The sequence below is a fragment of the Etheostoma spectabile genome, chromosome 9 (assembly GCF_008692095.1).
Source record: "Etheostoma spectabile isolate EspeVRDwgs_2016 chromosome 9, UIUC_Espe_1.0, whole genome shotgun sequence".
Taxonomy (NCBI): Eukaryota; Metazoa; Chordata; class Actinopteri; order Perciformes; family Percidae; genus Etheostoma; species Etheostoma spectabile.
The window spans coordinates 28,674,907-28,692,757 of record NC_045741.1 but is presented as its reverse complement, the minus strand read 5'-3'; the positions used below and the strand labels follow the sequence as shown (position 1 = coordinate 28,692,757).

Genomic DNA, 17,851 nt, shown 5'->3' with positions numbered 1-17,851 from the left:
AAAAAGACTTCAGGTTTAAGGTTTGTTTTCACTGTACTACTTCAAATTGTGGTATCTTTCACACAGGCAACTTCTTCCTGCTTTCTCATATTCTTACTTTAGTTTCTTGCAGTTCCATTTCAGCAGTTTCCAACACGTGGTCCTTGTCCATCTCCAGCCGCTTCGCGAGGTCGTCTATGTGCGTCAGCTCTTCACACAGTTCCAGGTTCTTTAAAGAAAGATTGGCCACTTCGGTGGAGGCATCCTTCTTCTTCTGCTGCAGTCCTGCTACCTTCTGATCCAGCGTCCTGTTGGCCTCCTGTAGGTATTCAATCTGTAGAACACAAAGCAGCAGCTAAGGGTCAAAACACAGGAGCGTGGATACAAGCAGTGGTGCAAGAAGTATTCAGATCCTTTCCTTAAGAAATAATACCACAGTGTAAAAATACTGTCTAACAAATAAAGTTATTAATGGTCATTTCGGCTGTTTAGCTGTGTGTAGGCCGTTATATTGTTGGGTAGTTTCATTTATAATAAAACATCATATTACATGTGTTTTGTGTGTAAAACACATGTAATAGTACTTTGTAAAGTAATTGTATTACTTTGTAGAGTAACCAACGCTGTCAGATGAATATAATGGAGTAAAAAGTATAATATTTCTCTCCAATGTAGTGGAGTAGAAGTAGTAGTATAAAATGTAGCATGAAAAGAAAAGGTTTAGGGTTAAATTTGTACTTAAGTACAGTAGCAAATGTTTTTAGTTACATTCCAGTACTAGATACTAGAAACCATGCAGATTGCTTGGAACTGGGCTTGAGACCAAGTGACTGCTGTGCTTGCCTGAAGGTTAAGATGGGAGATCATTTTCTCGTTGCTGATGTTCTGAGCTTCGAGGGAAATGACATCATAAGGCCGTCCTCCGTGGAGAGCACGATTCATACGCTCAACCTCTTTGTCCCTCTCCTCCACCTAAAAGAAGCGTTTAGAAAATGAAGCAACACCTCGTCACATCTTTAATAACATTTAACATGTCACCGTATTACTTCTAATTTTTTGATTTCTTACCTGAGTATTTAAGTGTTTTATAAGTTCTTGAGCATTTTCCAGGTCTAGTTTGACTTTTGTGAGTTCTTCCTGTAGTTCATGAATTCTATAAATAAAAATGAAAGTCAGTCAGACTGTTGCAGAAGCAGCAATGCAAATGCAAGCATCTTCAACCAACACATCTGTCGAGTAGTTCCCACCTCTCTCAATAATACAGTTCATTTGTCACAAAAGAAAACGAACCTTCCATCTGCCAGCTGGAGTAGGTCAGCTATGTACGGATCATCAGGCTGCGACACAGGATAAGCTGACGTAGAGGAGGAAGGTATGAGCTCATCAATCTGCATTCTCTGACGTCTGAAGGGAATGCTGCGCTTCTTTCCACCTGTGAGTGTGTGTGTGAGAGAAAGGAGGATCCAATTCTTTAGCTATGGTTTAATATTTTTGGGTGCGCTTTAAAATCTACATGTTACTTTTGGTGTGTTGTCAATGGAGCTTAGGTCAGACCCATGGCATTACCTGGTGTCTGCACCACAGCTTGCATGTTCTTCTCCTGCAGCTGTTGAATGCGCTCAGCTTTAGCCTTGCTATCTTTCTCCAAGCAGCGAACTTTGTGCACATACTGATTATTTAAAAACTTTAGGTCCGATGTCTCGTGATCCAGTTTTCTGATGTGGGCCTTGAGTTCTAAAACAAGACATGATTTTATTAAAATGATCATTTAATGAACATTTTGTGTGTGAGTGGGTCAAGTATAGGGCTGGGTACCAAATTCAATACATTTTTAGGCACCGACTGAACTGCCTCTAAAAGTATCAAAAAATGCCTCGTCATTCAATACCAAATTTAAAATCTCAGTGTCAGTGAGCAAATAAGCATGCAGCATGCTTCTATCAAAATCTAATAATGCTGGTGAATGGTTGTCTTACGTTCATGTGGCAGGAAAAACTCTGTTACAGATAAAGTAAGAGCTAAAAGAATATATATAATAATTACAAGGTTTTCACTTTGTTATTACAAACAGGCCTGAATTACACACACACACACACACACACACACACACACACACACACACACACACACACACACACACACACACACACACAGTATACATGCACTACATGGAGAGATGTCAAAGTGAGGTTGAATGAGTATCCATATCAGTACTGGTATCGACATTTTTTGAATGATACCCAGCCATAGTCAAGGATGTGGGAAAATGTATCAGCTGGTATTGGGGGGCAGGCAACTGGTTATCACAGCTTACCTCTGCTGGAGCGATCCTTCTCCTCCTTCAGTTTGAGAAGTTCAAGATGCAACTCATTGTTCTCCCTGACCACCCGGGCATTCTCTGCCCTGTATGGTTCCAGAAGAGCATCAACGTTTCGACTCTCTTTCTCAGTTTTCCCTGCTGACAGTTTGGCATTGCGCAGGCTTTCTGTTGTGTGGATCAGGTCACTGTAACACAGAGGAAAACATGCCTGAGCTACATCTCCTCAACTCTAATTGACTGGCTGGCTGGGATGAAAGGAGAGCAGGTGCATAAGGATTAAAAGGTTTCACCTGAATAGTTTCTCCACTAGTGGCAGGGACTCTATTCCCAGTGGGTGTCGGTAGCCCAGCTGATCCAGACGCTTCCTCAAATTGACGAATTTCCTCTCTGCGCTGTTCATTGCTGCGATTTGATGTGGTTCTAGTTCAGTTACCATTACACGACACAGCAAAGGTTACATTAACTTAGTAAGGTAGCTCAATACAGAAGTAACGTGAAAGAAATAACGTAACTTGTTAAGACGTGTGCTGGGTTACGAGGGTGACGTTTTAGTGGCTAGCTAATTGTTAGGTTTGCTAACCTCCAGCTAGCTATTTAATGCTGGCTAACATAACGTCGCTAACGTTAGCTTACAGGCTAATAGCTAAGCCAATAATAGCATTATTTGTGTTTAACCACTGAGCTACCTGGAGCGATAAAAGGTAACATTAACAAGCACCGTTTGGCTAACCTTAACCAATTAGCTTACTTAGTTAGCTAGCGTTAAATCTTAAAAGAGTTTGCCTCAACTTACCTTGCTTGAAAGAACACTGCTTTCTTGACAGCTAACCTGAGTAACGTCAACTTGGTTCTACATCACCGACATTAATGTCTCACTTGGGCCAATAACTCGCTCTACGTTATTTGTGACATTATATTTTGTTCTCCGTTAAAGTAATTTAATCAACAACTCGTGAGTTAACATGTTTCCGCGGTAAAGGGGTTTGAAAAGAGCGCCGATGATCTCCAGTTTGGATTCGTCACCATGGAAGTGAGACACTCGCTGTGGAGTATCTGGGGAAGCCTTGTTTTGTGAGCCGGCGTTGCCCGTACAGAAGGCGGAGGGTGGAGTCGGCACAGACCACAGAATGTATAAAACAGTCACAGACTGACATCTAGTGTCAACAATAAAACAACTACAAATAAACAGCATCGAATGGGTCGGCAGCAGCAAATTTATTATGTACATATGGCATAAAGAAATAATAAAAATACAACACAAACAAAGTTGTTGGATCTCACATGGAACAGGCACACACACTGTCCAATGTACAAATCCCTTTCATTGAAATACACCGACACACAGGAAAAAAGAATACAGGGCAGTTATTGAGTAGCTTGTGTCATCATCCATCATTAGCCAATGTGAGGCAGTAGTGAATCACTATTAAAAAGTGCGTAGCAGCTAGCTAGATTAATGAGACTGAGCAATGCTGGAGAAGTACTCCAACATGTCCTGGATGGTAAAGTCCATGGTGATTCCAGATCCAGGGTAGCATCTGCCGATCAAATCTTCAAAGTGCTTGTACTGACGGATGAACTCGTCTTGCATGGAGTGCCACACCACCTGGTGGAGTACATCAGCAAGGGCAACAGTTCACAATTAAGAATCCGGATCAGAAAAGGATTCACTGCCAAGTAAGTTACACTTATAAGAAATTTGCCTGGGTTGTTGGTGCATACATAAACATTCATATAAAATACACAAAACAAATACAGAGACAAATATGTACAATATAACTGTTTAACATTAAGAAATAGAGGCTGTACTCATAGAGAAGATGAGGAATGTGACCCTACTGACCAGCTGAGCACCATTCAACATTTCATTTCTCACCTGTAGCAGACTCTCTTCTTCACACAGATGTTTGTCCACCTTCTTGTAAAGGTTGTCAAGTCCCTTTTTCACCTCTTTGCCAGGATACTCTTTGATAACTTTGCGCAGCTCTTGTTTGTTGAAGGCCAGCTGGTAGCTCACCTCCTCCTCACGAACACCCTGAGCTACACGGGCCTCAACTCCTTCAAAGAAATGCTGCAGGAGGGCGAGAGAGAACACTTGACCTATATGATGCACTCAATACAAAAACTCGGTAAATGCTCACATGCTGCTTTTCTCTACTCATGCCCAGGAACACTATAAACGTAAAGATATACTAACTCACATTGAGTTTTTCTAGAGGCTGGCCCAGAGAGTTGATTACATAGGACTGCAGATGGTCTGTGTATTTGTGTTTGGCCTCTCGCCTCTCTGCGTCCAGGCAGGAGATCTTTAGACGTGACAGTGTGGAAAAGATGTGGTGGAAATTCTCCATCATCACAACGTCCCGTGGCGTCTTCTGGCTTTCATTGGCTACCTTCTCCACTGAAAAGACAAACGATAATCAGAAGTTTGTTTGCGGGCATCACGTGAAATACCACATCACCTAAAGCCGATAGGTAAGTGGTCTCACCATTCATGAAGACAGCTCTGATAAGTTTGACGTAAGCTTTATCCAGGTCCCCTCGGCGCTCTGCATTACGGAAGATTGTTTCAGCCAGCTCGGCAAACTCCTCAAACGCAGTGACGAAAAGTAGGATACCAACTTTGCTTTTCTTAGAAATCTTCACTTCCTCCATCTGTCTGATCTGACCAGACTGTGAGGAAAAAGACAGATCATATTCAATTGTATGTATAAGACCTTAACCATACTTTGTTTTTATAAGACTTTTTCCCTCAATTGGCCTTTACTCACAATGCATTTGTCAAAGTTCCTCTTGACAGTGACAAGCACATTTCCCAAAGTAGTGCTGAGGTAAGAGGCCGGGTCAACGTTCTCAGCTGTCCACACATGGTGACTCATCTTCACCAGCATGTAGAGAGAGTTGAAGCTGTCAATCTTGTCACCCAGAGCGATGAGACTGTTGAGCTCCGTCTCGATGCTCTGGAAGATCTTATTCATCATCAGCCGCACAATGTCTTTCCTTCAATCACGAACAAGACAGACCGGGAGGTGGAAAAGAAGACAAGTGAAACAAGGACAAGGGGGCAATCCATAGAAAATATAATTACTGTAATCTTTTTTGGCAGTGGAGATGGGTTCAGCAGAACTGTGAGCCCATGACGTGAAACTACTCACTCAGATGACATGGAGTGTCTGTGTTCAGCCTGGGGAGGCATTTTTGACGGCGTGCTTCCATCTACTTCCTCTGTTTCGGGCTGACAAGAACACATAAAACATAAAAGAACACATAAAACGGGACAAATCCAAACAAACATGTATATGAATGATGCTGCAACCTGTTATTGCTTTATTATATCACGCTGTCAGGCGAGAAAAAAACCTTCAGATGCCACCACACGAGTACAGCCACTAATGTAAAATAAAGGATTAGACAATTTCATATGACTGCGCATCAGTAGGTGGCATAGCCGTATGATCCCCCTTTTTCACAGCTATTTCCAATATCGGTTTACAGTTTTACCTGAGCAAGAGGGGGCGTAACGATCGGGTGCTGCTGCAGCTTGAAGAACTTGCTGATGAAATCTTGTTCTGCGAGACACAGGGGCTCCAGCTCACTGAGGACTTGCTCAAATATCTGCGAAAACAAATCCCATTAGTCTCTCAATACAGAGCAACGTGCGTACACACAGTTTTATTTCTATTTCACATTTACTTAAAAATCTCTGTATATGTGGCAGTGTCACCTTGTCAAACTTAGTCCTGTCGGCCACGTCCAGGTCGGAGGCGGACATGTTACCCATGTCCAGCAGTGAGGAAGACTGGGAACGCCGGCTGTTGGAGCCCTGCACTGTCAGCTTGTTCAGGCTTGAGGTAGAGCCTGTCAGCTTCCCAGAGCTGCCATGAAGGCCTAATGCATCACAACAAATCCAGCCATTCAATGTCACGTGTTCAGTGAGAGTGAGTCAAACTCACAGTCAATTACGACACTATTCAATAAATTGCATAGTCAACTCATTAAAAAATAACATGTATATCAATGTGTAGCTTTTTTTAGGCATTTCTCATAGAATCAGAATATGTGATGATGCATTGAGCTGCATTGTGAAGACGTAGTGCAAATCAATCGTCATGAAATGGTTGGCGGGACTTAAAGTGTTATGCATCGGGATAGCGAAGGCTTATGAGCAAATGATTTCTTTTAGTGCAGCTATGTAAGAAGCAGATTGATTAAATGACAGTGGAATAGCTCTATTCAAATGTCATACTTACTTTCTGTTTCCTGTTTGAGCGCACTCTCTTTCCGCGGAAGCGTGGCTGCAGCCAGTTAGAAAGGCAGGCATCAAAGACAGAGACAAGTTAGAGCTTAAAACATGCAGCATGGGACGGGGTGAGGCTAGATGTTAGATGTACCAAGTAACATGTATGCTGACGTGCACTGCAGCGGCTGAGGTGTGCTTGTAGCTCAGGCAAACCTTTGGAAAACATTTTTGTTTTTGGTTCTCAGCAGGAAAAGCGGATACAGAATGCAGAAAACAGTTCTGTAATTCTGCCAAAAACAATGCTCAACCAAAAGACCTCTTCAGATTTTAAATATTCAAATGAGAGTTGAGAATTCAACATCTAAGGTCCTTGTAAAAAGAGGTGTCAGGTAAAAGGTAAAACACAAGGCAGGACTTCCGCACTATTTCGAAGCCCACATTATTAGTTGGGAAACGTATGCTTTTGTTAAGTGATCGGATGCAGAAAAGGCTGTTTAAAAAAAGAGACCTTGTTTCCTTATTTATACATGAATATTACATTCAATTCTGTGTGCCAGTACAATACAAATACTGGAGGGAGAAAAAGACAAAAACAGACGTTACTTGGAAATCCTAGTATATTAAGACAACCATGCTTCATGTCTCCAACAGGCATGTGCATCACAACTCTTACCAAACTTGCCCTTGGCCTCCTTGGATGTACCCGCCATCTTTACCTTGGCAACCTCGAAGAAGTCTTTGATTTCTCGTTCATACAATCTGCTCATGTAGTCAACGTAGGTCTAAATGAAAACAGGAGATGAGATTTGTTTAGATGTTGAGATGACCGTAATTATGAAGCTCCAATCACTACTCACTTAGCTTAGGGCAAGCTCTTTAGCCCAGTTTCTAGTCTATTTCTAATGGGGGGGGGGGTACAACTAGTAGGGGTGGGAATCAAAAGATGCCTTCCGATACAATATCATCACGATACGATTTTATTGCGATTTTAAACATATTGCAATACTCTATGATAAATTGAAATTTATAATTTTTTTTTCCAACTTCTTATTTTTCCCAATTTCAAATGACGTCCCCAAAACTTAGTCAACATCTGTTTTATTTATTAAAAAAATACATTTCTCTGTTTGTTCGTTCCACTTCAATGTTATTGCTGCAAAATGGGACAAACTGACCGACACATACTGTATATAATAAAAGATCAATACTTGCTGCCCGTGTTTTTAGTAAAGTATTGCCACTGAAAATCTCGCGATACTATGCTAAACCAATTTTTTTTTCCAACCCCTAGTTACTAGCACCCCAAGGAATAAGTTGGAGTACTGCAGGGAGTTTGTGAGATTTCTTTTAATGCATAATTCCTAAAAGAATTATGCTGTAATATTACATGAATTTAGTGGATTCAACATCATTTGAAATATAGTCTAGCATTTAAGTATCTTTCAGTTACAAGGTTGTTAACAAGTGCAGCGCTGTATTGTGCCCTTTAATATAAAATATTTTGTGCTGTTTAGGGGGTACTTGGCGGAATGTTTTTAAAAGGGGTACATAATTGAAAAAAGGTCCACTGGTCTTTATAATCCTTAATTTCTCCCTGATATCAAACCCCATGATTGATACTGTTTATGATCGGCATTTTTGTCTGCAGTAGCCATTCAATGTTACCTTTTCATACAGTTGTTTTCATTGTAAGTGCTGCTGTTACCCAAGGTGTCGCCAAATCAACCAAGACTAAAATCATAGGGATTATTTAACAGTGGCATCAATCTTCTCACCTAACTCTTGGTAAGAAAGCACTCAGGTGTATGTCTGCTATTCCTTTAGATGTGTCTCAAGTAACAGCACTGACCCTTGAAAGGCCCTCGTACTTCTCCCTGTGGGTGTTCTTCAGCCACTCCATGAGCTTGGCGTAGCGCAGCAGGTCCCTGTGGAGGGGGCTGTGCTTGGGCAGGCTCATCTCAGCTGTGTGCTGCACCAGGGTGGAGCTCTGGTCGTGGCCCTGGATGACAGAGCAAGGGGAGACAATTACTAATACATTCAATAAGAGTTAGCATAGGCACACTTAATATTAAGCCCCATTCCATTTTTCTGCATACACACAAACACATTCAACACATGAGGAATATTCATCTTTCTATCAAAAACATCTGGATAGGATATCTTACCTCAAATGACCATAAAAAACAGATGTTTCCGAGGTAAACAACACATTGTTCAACTCAAAATTCCACCACATCTTCAGCTCAATTCATTGACAATTTTAGTGAAAAGCACAGCTCTTACTGGCATACTGAAGTTCTCCTTCCTCCAACTCATTGTTATGTTGTTCAGTATCTACTGCTTGTGCTACGAAACATGCACGCAGAGCAGACAGGCACAGGATTTTAATGATATGAGACCTTTTGCAACAAAGCCAAGTTAGCACCAAAAAACACAAAACAAGCCCTCAGCTGAGTGCAGACAGGCAATGAAGAAGTAAGATGGGTGATGCTTCTCCAGCTTTGAGATCGAATGAAAGATGTTAAGTGATTAGAAATATATCCCATGCAATAAAGAATAGGCTATGTTAGGATATGGAAGGTCTGAGGTCTCTGAGGTACTGCCAAGTAAGTTGGAGTGAGGTGTGAGAGGGTCAAACATTAGCAAAAGAGGGGACAAGTGAGGGGTTGCTGTGAGGGTACTCACTGGAAGCGACAGACAGGAGGACCTATAGAACTGAGGGATGGTCATTTTGAAGTGACTGAAGTGGTTGAACTGACACAGAGACAGAGAGCAGAGTGGGATGATTCAAAGTGAGCAACAGGGAGAGTCAGGAATAGGAGGGACACAACTAGAAGGAAACGACACAAGGAAGCCCAGGAAGAGAGTCCCAGATAAACAGGAAGTCCACGAGGGGGGGAGAAGGAGAGAGAGAGAGAGAAACAGCCTGGAAAAGGAGCAGGAGAGACTGCCTGGCGCTGCAGACTAGGCCTGCACGATTCAGGGAAAAATATGAATCACGATTTTTTTTAGCTTAGACTTAATATCATGATTACTGCGCACCTGAACCATGACAAAACAAAACAAATTTGCATTACCAAACACAGATTTTTTTGTTGGCACCTATAGCACATTGTGCACCACCACGAGCCTGTGGACATAGAGGCTTCTATCAAGAGAAGTGAGAGCAATGCAGCGCTCGGAAGCGTTTTGAAACCTATTTAATATAGTCTAAGTTTAAAAGTTGCAGCGTTTGTGCTGCAGTCGGCTCGTAAAATTAAATGAGAATCGAAGTTTTTAAAAAAAATTAATTTTTTTTCTCTCAGTACCCAGATGCATCACTTTTTTTAAATTAAAAGTTATTTAAAAATTAAACTGTGAACAGGGTGAATCGAGATCGATTAATCGTGCAGGCCTACTGCAGACTCACAATGGCAGGGCGTGAGCACAACAAAATGTGTGGGGCAGTGGCTTATACACTGTCCCATACTAGCAGCCTAATATCTGTTATTTTATCTGCTTTTATTTTGGAATTTTATTTGGACTCTTTTTAACTGCTCTTTAATGTTTAATTTCTTGTACTGCACTGTAACTTTTATTTTAATCGTTTTTAAGTAAAGCACTTTGACTTGCCCTGTTGCTGAAATATGCACTACAAATAAATCTGCCTTGCCTTAAAAATCTGCTAAAAAAAACTACTTTGCTGGCCAGAAAACTAAGCAAAACATCTTTGTCTGAAGATCTTAGTATGTAAAAGTAAAACATTTCAGTTCAAAGCAAGTATTAGCAACAAAATGTACTTATCAAAAGTAAATAAAATACTCATTCTGCATTAAAATGTCCCTCGTAACTTATATTATTATTATTACTATTATATATGGCATTGTTGTTATGCAACAGTGTGTAAGCAGCATTTTACTGTTGTAGCTGGTCAATGTGTAGCTAGTTTTAGAGGGCTGTAATCAATATTCTCAACATTTATATAGCAGTAACAATTTGCTATGTAGAGATGTAGTGGAGTGACGGCATCTACTTTTCCCCAGTGTTTATGGATGTTTTAGTAGATATGTAATGCTCTAAGGTCTTCAAAGTTTTTTAAACCAAGGACCCCTTAATTGAAAGACGGACAGAGCATGATATGAGCACTTTAAGACATTTAAAGTTTTGAAAAGAAATTTGAAAAATTAACAATAATTTGGAGCCCCCCCACCCCCCCCCTGCAGTGACTCGGAGGACCCCCTAGGGATCCCGGACCCCTGGTTGAAGATCTCTGCTCTAGAGGACCAGGGACGGTAAAATATTCCAAGGATATTCCAATGCAACCTATCACCTGCAACTGCAACTTAGAAAGTAGAGTTGTATACCCGGAAGTATAGTGCGCCTGTTACCTGGTGAACAAACACGTTGTTGAGGTGATTGGTGAGGCGGCGAGCGAAGGTGTCTCTCAGCTCAGCGAACAGGAGCTGTTGCTGGGTCACAGCCATCAGCTTGTCGTGGCCTATGGAAAGGAAAAAGGCATTTACAGGCCAGGAAAAATGTATTAAATTGTTTAAATCTGCTTGTAAGCACACCTAAGCACACGTTATTAGGTTTTTCCAAATGTGCAACATCTGAGTTGCTTGCTGACCGAGAGAAACAACTGATTCAGTACACAAGTAAACAAGTACTTTTTAGGGATGCATGAGTAATTGCAATGTTATCAAAATTGCAATATGAACTAATGCAATATCCAAATCGCAGGGGGGCGCAATATTTGTGAAAGGCAAAACAAGTATTGTGGTGCTGTAGAAACATCCCGGCCTACAAATCATATCCTACAGACTGAAGAAAAAAAAAATCTTTGTTTGGTAAAAAAGAAGAAGAAAAAAAGCAAAAAAGAAAAAAAAAACACATTTCAATCATTTTTTTAATATATATTCTTCAGTGAAAATGAGAATAATGACACAAAAATGTTCATTCCGTCTATTATCGGGAGTCATGTCGCAATATCAGTCAAAATAATCCAATTGAGATATTTTCCTCATATCGTGCAGCCCTAGTACATGTGTAAACTAACCTGGTCGGAGGGCCACGTTCATGCACTGCAAAAGAGCTTCGGAGGCATTGATGCAGGCCTCGATGCCTTTAGGGGAGGTCAGGTCCCCCTCCTGCAAGGCTCTGATGTGTCCCTTTGACAGGTCCATGTAGTTCTACATGAGGAGAGACCAGTGCAGGCATCAAAACTAAGTTAGTATAGTTTTAGGTTTCACATCCAGCAAATAGGATTGTTTGAATATTTTAAGCATTTACATCAGACGTCTTTGAAATGTACATTAGTTTGTTCTTTAACTCGGATCCTGAATATCACTATTTTTAAATACGTTATTGGACAGTAACATATTTTGAAAATCAAGCTGGTGAACACTTTATCCACAAACTGTCTAAAAATCATTAGACACTTGAGTGTACCACCCCATTCAGTAATATTAGAATTGAAATGCGTTTCCCAACCACTAAGAACTGGATCTCATCCAGCAGTTTGACGTTGTTGGTGTTGCTGATCTGGATGAGGCGGTTGCTCTGGGAGATCTGGTCCATCTGCTCCTTGACGCTCTGGAGCATCTCCTCGTAGCTGCTCAGCTTCCCCTCGATGGTGTCCACCTCGCCCAGCGCCTCGTCCAGCAGCTGCATCAGGATGTTGACCTGCTTCTCTGACGCCATGATGGACTGGATGTTGGCCTTAACAGAAACAATGAAAAGGTATCATTCATGTTTCTGTCAGGGCTGGGACAATATGCCTTAGTCCCAATTTGATTCTTTCACAATGCATCGGTGCTGATTTGATTTGTATGGCGATATTCAGTTATTGCGATTATAGAAGTATTTGATAGTATTGAGTTTTGCGCTTTTCTGTTCCTTCTTAAAAAAAAGTTGAGTGATACACTATACACGCAATACAGTATATATCATGAGACATTTCTAAAAACTAATGGTTTTCTAAAAAGAATGCACGTCACATGTCAGTCTGACATTTATTTAATCTGTAAAGAAATACATAACATGGATTCTTTTGCATTTTTAGCTGTTGCTGGAAATAGATATGATCGAAAATATATCATTAAAATGTATCATTATTATTTATAACGTTTTTTCCCATGACGATTATTTCGATCATCCGTGATTTTGATTTTACGTCATACCGTGCAGCTGTCATCGGCAGTACCATATTAATGAATCCTTGGTAAAAAATAAAATTAAACAAAATATCATATCTAGGGGAATAGAAGCGATTTAAAAAATATTATTATTAAAGTTTATTTAGATAGGGAAAAATACAAAAAAACATTGATAAGCTTCATATAATATCATATCATAGTGTTTTTAGCTGAAGCTAATTCACAACACTTGTCCGTAGTAGGGTTGTTGACTCAAAATAAAAATACAGATTAACGTGATTAAAAATAAATAAAATGGAACGAAATGAAAAAGGAAAGAAAGCATACAAAGAGAGCACAGTGTAAAAACTAAATGAGCACAATATTAATAGTTCCACGATGTTGCTCCTTTCACTGAGAATGAATACTACAACCGCCTTTTAATGACGCTCGGGTGATGGAGCTGCTACCACTTTGCAGTGTATAGCAAAACAGTCGCAATAGAAAATCAAGATACATATGTCCAAGCTCACTGTCAAAATGATATAATTACTCAGAACGATAATTTTCCTACCTGATATTCATTTTATTGTCAGTTTAGCAGTGGCTTTACTCACCCCATCTAGGACCTGCAGCTCCCTGGACAGCTGCTCGGCGAAAGCCTCCGCATTGGAGATGGCGTACTCGCACATCTCCATCATGCCCTCAATGTCCTGCTCTTCACGGGTGCTCAGCTCCTGGTAGTCGTCCAGAGCGTCTTCGTCGCCCCCGGCAACGCTCTGGCTCTCACCACTCGGCACGGATTCTAATTCCACAAACAGAGAAGGAAATGCGTGTTGAAGACGTGAGCGCAAATGCAAAGTTCAAGACACATTCTGATACCTTCCAACACATCAGGTTTTACACACCCCTCGGAAGAATAACTACGGACAAAAATACCTTTCGGTGATGGGGAATGGGATTCATTTTTATAAGATTCTTAAAACATCTTTTGAATAAATTGTACTTACTAACCACCAGTGATGGAAGATGTTTACCTGCAATATGAAATGGCTACTGTACCATGAGCTTAATTTACTTCTCCATTTGTTCTACCAGATAAAAAAAGGCCTCTGTAAATCAAATTAAAGTACAACAGCTACACTGCACTACTCGGCTCTGGAACAATTAGAAACAATATGTGCTACGAGTTTTGGTCAAATTAGAACACATGTCATGGCAGTGAAGCGTTATTATGGAACCCACGCAACTTCAAAGAGGGACCCGCCCTTCAATAGCATTTGTGCGCTACTATTGGCCAGGCCTTGAAGCTTACACGACGTAACGGAACCTGATTTGTTCAGGTCCAATCCCCTGACCAATTGGATATCCTAACCTTAACCACTTGCGATCAATGCCTAACCCCAACCAATCGGGAAGCACTGTAGGGCGGGACTTGCCTAGAAGTTACGTGGGATCCATAACAAAGCGTCAGTAAATAATCCCATGAATTAAGGTGGAATGGACGAGTAAAAACAGCTAAAAGTGAGGTAAAAACATGACCTAAATGTGTGTTAGGGTTATTGAAAAAATAATGAATCATGCCCATCTGTACTTAGCGTCAGATAATTCACACAGAAGGAGCTTTAAGGACGGGAGAGTCTCTAATGAGAATGGTGGTTTGAGGTCATGAGATAGATAACGATGGAGAGGAGTGAGGAGGGGGAAGTTAAGTCCTACCAACCTTCCGCTTTAGGAAGTTCTGGCCAGAGAAAGTTTAAAAGAGAAGAGTGAGAATAAAGAAGAATTTAACACAGAAAACCATACCACAAACCAAGATACAAAGAAAAAGGTTGAACGGTTTTTTTGCTATTAATAAATAAATTAAACCAAAAAACAGCAGAAATTCTCACTTACTAAATTAGATTACCTCAAACATGACCAATACACACTCTCGTCAGCATTATTGGTTTGAAAATAACCGAGAAGCCTTTTAAAGAGGCATGCTCTCACAGGGGTAGCTACAGTAAGGATAGAGCGTTTTCATACCTTCCAGCAGCTGAGAACTGACATTCACAAACTCCACCTTCTTCCTCAGGTATCGCTGGTTCAGCTTCCAAATGCACGAGATGAAGGAGTTTTTTTCAGCTGTACTGCTGGCCAGCCAGCGGTACACCTTCTCAAAGTGAAGATCAAATTCTGGATTTTCCTAAACCATAATAGTAAAAGAGAGAGTGTATGAGCACTAAACAAGAAAGAAAAGGAACAGTCATGACAACTGAATAAGTCGTCATGAATGGGTGAAAAAGGTAAAAGGTGCATCATGTCCGACCTTGCTTGCGTCTTTGGCATCTACTTCTGTCAGATCTCGGAGCTCCCATGTCTGCTGGCGTTTGTAAAAGTCCCCTTTGTCAGATTTCTTCACCTTAACCACTTTAACTTGGACAGGCCGCTCTGTAGAAACTGGAAGGAGGAAAAAAAACAATATTACAGAGACATTTACCTGTTATCCTTAATAGTTATTTACAACTGTTTGTCTCTTACCTGTCGCACACAAGAAGCAGTTCTTCTTTTTCTTCCCAGCCTTGCAGACATTAACAATACCCAGGAGACGCTCATCGTTGGGTGTGAAGATGTCCCTCTGGAGAGCATGCTTGATGGCTGTCATGGTGGATGCTGTCACACGGGAAGGTAGCAGGTACTTTGTTATTGTTATTATTATGAAAAGCATATAGGACACACACACAGCCATTGTACATGCATTACCACTTGCCATCAAGTTGGATTTACACGCCATTTAACCTGAATAACGTTTCCTCCCCCAGTATCAGGTAACCAAAGCCATTTAGGAGAGAACCAGTCCTGCTTATGACAAAGGACAAATCCCGGCGTATATGGCTAACATTTCCTTAATTACATGCACATACATTAAAAACATTGTGCTTTGGTTTGTGAATATTAAGTTGAAACATAATTTCAGAGTCTGTTATTGTATACCTCTTGTAAATTCTATTGTATTGTTATACTATCTACTTAACAGTATTTTTTAGATTTCTTACTGTCCTTTCTGTTTTTATTCTTTGTGTGTTAAGTGAGTATTGTACTTTAAGAGCAAAGGTTAACCTTGTGTGCTTACACAAACCTGGTCTGTGCATTCTAATCCATAGACTGTATAATAATATTAACCATTATGGTTAATATATAAGTATATACTTTATTAATCCTGCACTGTGTGGTTATTACACACATTACATACAGGCCTGAATTACACACTCACGCTCACCTATACATGCACTAAACTTGCCACCAAGTTGGATTTAAATGCCTCTGAGATGTCAGAGTGGGGGGAGCTGACCATGGAAAGCTGCCCTTAGCAGTTGGGAGTTCGGTGCCTTGCTCAAGAGCACCTTGGCAGTGCCCAGCTGGCACTTCTCCAGCTAACAGTCCACCACCATACTTTGGTGAGTGTGGGGACTTGAACCAGCGACCCTCCGGATCCCAACCCAACCCCCTACAGACTGAGCTACCCCACATCTCTATGTATATATAAAGGTGTCAAATAGTCTATGTCCTTCTATGTCGAACTGCAACTTTATTAGACAAGCAAATAAAGAAAGCATCTTCATTAATATGACAACACATGCGCAGAATTTAGCAAACGCTCTGCATCCACAACACACCCAAATACACACAAAAAGAAAAGCCCACAAACCAAAAAAGACAAATGCACCAGAAAAACGTTGCGACGGGTTATGAGTGAGCTAACGGTGTTAGCTAACTAAGCTACTGCAACTCTAGACCAACAGGAAGAAGCAACCGAAGACAACCGAAGACCTTTTCCTAAATAAATGCCCTGCTGTCCTCTGGGTCTGTTAGCTTGCTGACTGCTAACGTTCCTGCTAGCTTGAAAGAGCTAGTTAGCTACTGTTAGCAGCAATTACGCTAGTGGCTGAGAACGCAAAGGTTGTGACAACGAAAACATAAACTAAAGGGAGTATTGAAATTGAAATGGTTAACGTTATGTATATATATTGATAAAGAGACACTACCGTGTTGTTGCTGTTTTATCAGCCCACCAGCCCTTTGCAATGCACCACCCTCTCACTTCCGGATTCCCAGCCGGAGCGGTCATGTGACAGAGGAAGTGTCAACATCCACCCTGATCGGATCCACCCATAAAATATCCAGTCTATGGATCCATCATAGACCGTTAATAGTTAATGTTAATAATTACTATAAAATCATCTATGATCCATCATAGGACGTTATAGTTAATGTAATAATTAAATCCGTCTATGGACATCAAACCGTTATAGTTAATGTTTTAATTAATATCCAGCTCTATGGATCCATCCTAGACCGTTAATAGTTAATGTTAATAATAATATACAATCTATGGATCCATCATAGACCGTTATAGTTATGTTAATAATTAATATCCAGTCTATGGATCCATCATAGACGTTATAGTAATGTTAATAATTAATATCCAGTCTTGGATCCATTAGACCGTAATAGTTATGTTAATAATTAATATCAGTCTATGGATCCTCATAGACCGTTAATAGTAATGTTAATAATTAATATCAGTCTAGGATCCATCATAGACCGTTAATAGTAATGAATAATAATATCCAGTCTAGGATCCATCATAGACCGTTAATAGTTATGTTAATAATAATATCAGGCTATGGATCCATCATAGACCGTTATAGTTAAGTTAATAATTATATACAGTCTATGGATCCATCATAGACCGTTTATAGTTAATGTTAATAATTAATATACAGTCTATGGATCCGCCCAATGTGGCTGCATCCTTGCTTTTTATTCTTTAGGAAGCTGTTGCCGTACAGTTTCTGTGGTTCTTTTAAAACATGTTCTTCAAACACACAATTTATCATTGTTTACATATAGTAAAATAAAATAGGGTTTTTATTCATTATTATTTTTACCTTTTCTTGAGGCACTGAGCTCTTGTGTCAAAATCTAGTTGTAGAAATTTCAGTATTATGGCTGACTTGGTGCTTTCTAATTTACACCCTCCTAAAGCAATTTGGGTTTTATCAAATCCATTCGGCCATATGTAGTCAAGTAGAAAAATCACATAATAAAAGCTCTTGGTGTTTACAAAACATCTCCATCTATTCCCATAGGGCACTGCAGGGCGTAGCAGGATGTAGCAGGGAACTAATAGCAGGACAGAGCAGGGCGTAGCAG

The 17,851-nt window shown here is 40.4% G+C and overlaps 2 protein-coding genes across 9 annotated transcripts in view; both read right to left on the bottom strand.

The window, feature by feature from the left end:
• cep135 (centrosomal protein 135) overlaps window positions 1–3,395 on the bottom strand; it is a 12,144-nt gene extending 8,749 nt beyond the window's left edge. For 2 of the 5 annotated variants that reach the window (XM_032525951.1, XM_032525955.1), the window contains exons 1-8: window positions 3,093–3,394; window positions 2,590–2,719; window positions 2,294–2,484; window positions 1,546–1,713; window positions 1,270–1,411; window positions 1,048–1,132; window positions 823–951; window positions 98–313 (exon numbers count right to left, since the gene is read on the bottom strand). In XM_032525951.1, the coding sequence (XP_032381842.1) occupies window positions 98–313; window positions 823–951; window positions 1,048–1,132; window positions 1,270–1,411; window positions 1,546–1,713; window positions 2,294–2,484; window positions 2,590–2,699 (1,041 nt within the window). In that variant the 5' untranslated portion in view covers window positions 2,700–2,719; window positions 3,093–3,394. Of the gene's footprint in view, window positions 1–97; window positions 314–822; window positions 952–1,047; window positions 1,133–1,269; window positions 1,412–1,545; window positions 1,714–2,293; window positions 2,485–2,589; window positions 2,720–3,092 lie in introns of all 5 variants that reach the window. The other 3 variants (XM_032525954.1, XM_032525953.1, XM_032525952.1) reach the window with 3 other exon arrangements.
• A 97-nt stretch (window positions 3,396–3,492) lies between these two features.
• exoc1 (exocyst complex component 1) overlaps window positions 3,493–17,851 on the bottom strand; it is an 18,022-nt gene continuing 3,663 nt past the window's right edge. Inside the window, exons 2-21 of one of the 4 annotated variants that reach the window (XM_032525986.1) lie at window positions 16,681–16,735; window positions 15,176–15,307; window positions 14,964–15,094; window positions 14,681–14,840; window positions 14,376–14,393; window positions 13,270–13,457; window positions 12,009–12,236; window positions 11,575–11,707; window positions 10,907–11,016; window positions 8,389–8,538; window positions 7,213–7,321; window positions 6,550–6,594; window positions 6,024–6,187; window positions 5,801–5,914; window positions 5,455–5,534; window positions 5,071–5,299; window positions 4,789–4,972; window positions 4,501–4,700; window positions 4,176–4,370; window positions 3,493–3,905 (exon numbers count right to left, since the gene is read on the bottom strand). In XM_032525986.1, coding sequence (XP_032381877.1) covers window positions 3,753–3,905; window positions 4,176–4,370; window positions 4,501–4,700; window positions 4,789–4,972; window positions 5,071–5,299; window positions 5,455–5,534; window positions 5,801–5,914; window positions 6,024–6,187; window positions 6,550–6,594; window positions 7,213–7,321; window positions 8,389–8,538; window positions 10,907–11,016; window positions 11,575–11,707; window positions 12,009–12,236; window positions 13,270–13,457; window positions 14,376–14,393; window positions 14,681–14,840; window positions 14,964–15,094; window positions 15,176–15,299 — 2,715 coding nt within the window. In that variant the 5' untranslated portion in view covers window positions 15,300–15,307; window positions 16,681–16,735 and the 3' untranslated portion in view covers window positions 3,493–3,752. The remainder of the gene's footprint in view (window positions 3,906–4,175; window positions 4,371–4,500; window positions 4,701–4,788; window positions 4,973–5,070; window positions 5,300–5,454; window positions 5,535–5,800; window positions 5,915–6,023; window positions 6,188–6,549; window positions 6,595–7,212; window positions 7,322–8,388; window positions 8,539–10,906; window positions 11,017–11,574; window positions 11,708–12,008; window positions 12,237–13,269; window positions 13,458–14,375; window positions 14,394–14,680; window positions 14,841–14,963; window positions 15,095–15,175; window positions 15,308–16,680; window positions 16,736–17,851) is intronic. The other 3 variants (XM_032525988.1, XM_032525987.1, XM_032525989.1) reach the window with 3 other exon arrangements.